The sequence below is a fragment of the Megascapheus bottae genome, chromosome 29, assembly GCF_031878675.1.
Source record: "Megascapheus bottae isolate mThoBot1 chromosome 29, mThoBot2.hap1, whole genome shotgun sequence".
Taxonomy (NCBI): Eukaryota; Metazoa; Chordata; class Mammalia; order Rodentia; family Geomyidae; genus Megascapheus; species Megascapheus bottae.
Window position 1 is genome coordinate 5,292,916 of NC_143537.1, and position 3,967 is coordinate 5,296,882.

Sequence of the window (3,967 nt, forward strand, 5' to 3'; positions counted from 1 at the left end):
TGAACCCACATTCTTTTCCCCTTTAACAGGAAGACTTAGTGAGCCTTCCCAGAAGTGGAGCTGTGGCTCAACTGGTAGAGTGCCAGCCAGCCTTGAGCAGAAGAGCCAAGAGAGAGCACAAGGACCTGACTTCTGGTACACACACACACACACACACGCATGCACACACACACACACTTGCTACATCAGTTAATGAAGTATGAATTAGGTCTCAATTCATGAATCTTATTAATGAAGCAGGCATTTCTCCTCCTCCTCCTCCTTCTTTTTCTTCTTTTGGTGCCCGCCCTGGCTTCTTTTTGCAATACTCAGCGTGTGAAGAAATACCATGCCACTGGTGTCCTGTGCTCAGAGGAACTTACATTTTAGCAAGGAGATACACGGGGACAGGCAACCAAATAAACAAAGCAGCAGCCAGTTGTGAAGAAAAGAGAGCTGGGATCCAAAGGCAAGCTGCTATGGAAGAAATGACATTTAAACCCAAACACACCGAGCCAGCAGCTGAGGGTGGAGCTGAGAGGTTACAGGCAGAGGGGCTGGGAGGGCCCCGAAGGAAGCCCGGGCCGCCAGCTGGGAGCCAGAAGAGCAAAGAGGAGAGGGGGAAGGGGGGCCGGCAGAGCTTCAGCCAGGCAGGAACTCAGACCAGGTCATTTAGGGCCATTATTAAGCTCCAGTATTGGCTGACAGCGGCCAGCAGCTACTAGAGGGTCTTGAGAATGACTGGCTCTTGAATAAATGATAGGGCTCAGGCAGCAAGTGAGGTTGACATGGAGGTGTGTTGTTCTGTGCACCCCAATCTCTGGGCTTAGTCCATAGGCATGTTGCCATGTCCCCCTTCCAAAGGGGGGGGGTGTATTAGGGTCCTCTGAAGTAAAGCACTCCCAAAGAACAGGTGACTTCTGCCAAGCAGTGATTTATTCAAGTCTCCTGAGAAAGGAAAGCCACCATTTTACATCTTCTCCAGCCATGCAGCATGTGTATGTAGAGAACAGCAATAAAATACCAACCACCCCAGGAATTTCCCTATGGCTGTGTGTGGCTTTGGCAGAGGCATCCGGGTCTCCGCTGTCGTCTGGGGTGTTAGGGAGGAAAAACAAACCTGAGAATGCTGACAGAATGGAAAGCATTCGGGCATGAGAGCAGCCAAGCCCAAATTCAGGCTTCATTCCTGCCGCCAGCTCACTGTGTCCACGTGAGCAAATGAGGTCTCTCTCCAGTCCCAATGTCTCCTGGAAAGAAGGTTCACGCCTGTCATCCTCACTACTCAGGAGGTGGAGGTCTGAAGATCGAAGTTCAAAGCCCGTCTAGACAGAAGAGTTGAGGAGACTCTTATCTCCGATTCATCTCCAAAAAGCTGCAAGGAGAGGAGCCGAGGCTCAGGTGGTAGAACGCTAGCCGTGAGTAAAAAGGAGTGTGGGGTGTGTGTGTGTGTGTGTGTGTGTGTGTGTGTGTGTGTGTGTGTTGGTCTTGAGGCTTGGGCTTTGTGCTCAAAGCTAGCACTCTACCACTTGAACTACAGCGCCACTCCTTCCCATTCCCCCTCCTCTCCCTCCCCGTCCTCCTCCTCCTCCTCCTCCTCCTCCTCCTCCTCCTCCTCCTCCTCCTCCTCCTCCTCCTCCTCCTCCTCCTCCTCCCCAGGTCTTGCTGACTGGCTCCAGGCCCAGGCGACTGCCATGATTCCCTGGGTTCTCCTGGCCTGCACCCTCCCCTGTGCTGCCGACCCGCTGCTTGGCCCCTTCGCCCGGAGGGACTTCCAGAAAGGCGCCCCTCAACTCGTCTGCAGCCTACCTGGCCCCCAGGGCCCTCCCGGCCCCCCCGGAGTCCCAGGGCCATCAGGAACCGTGGGAAGAATGGGCTTTCCTGGTAAAGATGGCCAGGACGGTCAGGACGGGAACCGAGGGGACAGCGGAGAGGAAGGTACGAGGCTGCACTGCTTCCTGTCTCCACAGGGTGGGGGAAGGGTACACCAGCTCCCGCAGAGGTGTGGTTCAGGTACTGAGTTCAAGTCCCAGTCCTGGGCCAATACACAGAATAAAGAAAGAAGCCCTTGCCGGGCGTGGTGGCTCACGCCTGGAATCCTAGCTGCTCAAGAGGCTGAGATCTGAGGATCAAGGTTCAAAGCCAGCCGGGGCACAAAAGGACCTGAGACTCCTATTTCCAATTAACCTCTAGAAAATGGGAAGTGGGGCGTGGCTCAAGGGTAGGGTGGTAGCCTTGAGCTGAAGAGCTCAGGGACAGCGCCCAGGCAGAGATCAAGCCCCATGACCCACACACATAAAAAGAGTGCTTGCCTAGCATGCATGAAGACCCAGGTTCAATTCCATAAAAAAAAAACAAACTGGAAGTGGTGCTGTAGTTCAAGTGGTAGAGCTCTAGGCCTTGGGAAAGCCCAAGGATAGTGCTCAGGCCCTGAGTTCAAGCCCCAGGACTGGCAAATAAATAAAAACAAACAAATATGTAGCAATTCAAAGTTCAGTACATCTCAACGCCATTCCACTGACTGGAGGCTGCTGACACAGGGAGAGCAACCATGACAGCAACTGTGACTGGATGTAAGCATTTTTACCCATAGATATTTTGACGTGTTCTGTAATGCAGCAGAGAGAAGTATGCATTTTATGAGATACGAGTATTAAAAAGCAAGGCAAGGTGCACAGCCAAGCATGTTGGGAAAGTGTTTTAGGGGCTACGATGCCCCTAGGGCTGGGTATGGACTTGGAAGTAAATGTGGGGAGAAATCCTTAGCATCACCTGCTCCCCCCCTCAGTATCCTTTAGTGATGGTTTCCTTCACACATGCACACCTGCTCCGCTTCTTGGTAGAACGATAATCCACTCCACCATAAGGAGGAACCATCGTTTCGAGTCTTTTCGCTTTCGATGGGAATCTATTGTCCCCTTTTTCCTTTGTTCTGTGTGTGTGTGTGAGGTTTGAACAAGACCTTCCCTCACACCAGCTTCTGTCCTTCAGGTCCACCAGGTCGCACTGGTAACCGGGGAAAGCAAGGACCAAAGGGCAAAGCTGGGGCCATTGGCCGGGCTGGCCCTCGTGGCCCTAAGGGGGTCCCTGGAACCCCGGGGAAGCACGGCTCGCCAGGCAAGAAGGGGCCCAAGGGCAGGAAGGGGGAGCCGGGCCTGCCGGGCCCCTGCAGCTGCGGCAGTGGCCGGGCCAGGTCGGCCTTCTCCGTGGCCGTGACCAAGAGCTACCCCCGGGAGCGACTGCCCATCAAGTTTGACAAGATCCTGATGAACGAGGGAGGCCACTACAACGCGTCCAGCGGCAAGTTCGTGTGCGGGGTGCCTGGCATCTACTACTTCACCTACGACATCACGCTGGCCAACAAGCACCTGGCCATCGGCCTGGTACACAATGGCCAGTACCGCATCCGGACCTTCGATGCCAACACCGGCAACCACGACATCGCCTCGGGCTCCACCGTGCTGGCTCTGAAGCAGGGCGATGAGGTCTGGCTGCAGATCTTCTACTCGGAGCAAAACGGCCTCTTCTACGACCCTTACTGGACAGACAGCCTCTTCACGGGCTTCCTCATCTATGCTGACCAGGCTAAGCCCAACGAGGTCTAGGCCAGCCCGGGACCTGGGCCCAAGGCTCACTGCCTCCGCCTTTTTATTGTCTATCATTAAATCCAAGCTTTTTTAAATTATTATTATTTTCTGTTCATTATTTTGTGTTCTTTTTTTTTCTGTTTATTTTTTTGTGGGTCATGGAGCTTGAACTCAGGGCCTGAGCTCTGTCCTTGGGTTTTCTCAAGGCTAGCGCTCTACCACTTGAGCCACAGCACCACTTCCAGCGTTTTCTATGTATGTGGTACCGAGGAATCGAACCTGGTTCTTTGTGCATGCTAGGCAAGCACTCTACCACTGAGTTTGTCTTATTTTTTTCTTTTTTTAAGTTGATTTATATATAAGTCTGCAAATTTTAAATGGGCAGATTATACATCTTTACC

At 53.1% G+C, this 3,967-nt stretch overlaps 1 protein-coding gene across 2 annotated transcripts in view; it reads left to right on the top strand.

Annotated features, from left to right (window-relative positions):
* Positions 1 to 3,664, top strand: part of LOC150044560 (complement C1q tumor necrosis factor-related protein 2-like) — a 17,955-nt gene extending 14,291 nt beyond the window's left edge. Inside the window, exons 1-3 of one of the 2 annotated variants that reach the window (XM_090320875.1) lie at positions 849 to 1,397; positions 1,639 to 1,917; positions 2,971 to 3,664. In XM_090320875.1, coding sequence (XP_090177001.1) covers positions 1,674 to 1,917; positions 2,971 to 3,584 — 858 coding nt within the window. In that variant the 5' untranslated portion in view covers positions 849 to 1,397; positions 1,639 to 1,673 and the 3' untranslated portion in view covers positions 3,585 to 3,664. Of the gene's footprint in view, positions 1 to 848; positions 1,398 to 1,638; positions 1,918 to 2,970 lie in introns of those variants that run through there. The other variant, XM_090320876.1, reaches the window with a different exon arrangement.
* Positions 3,665 to 3,967: the final 303 nt, after the last annotated feature.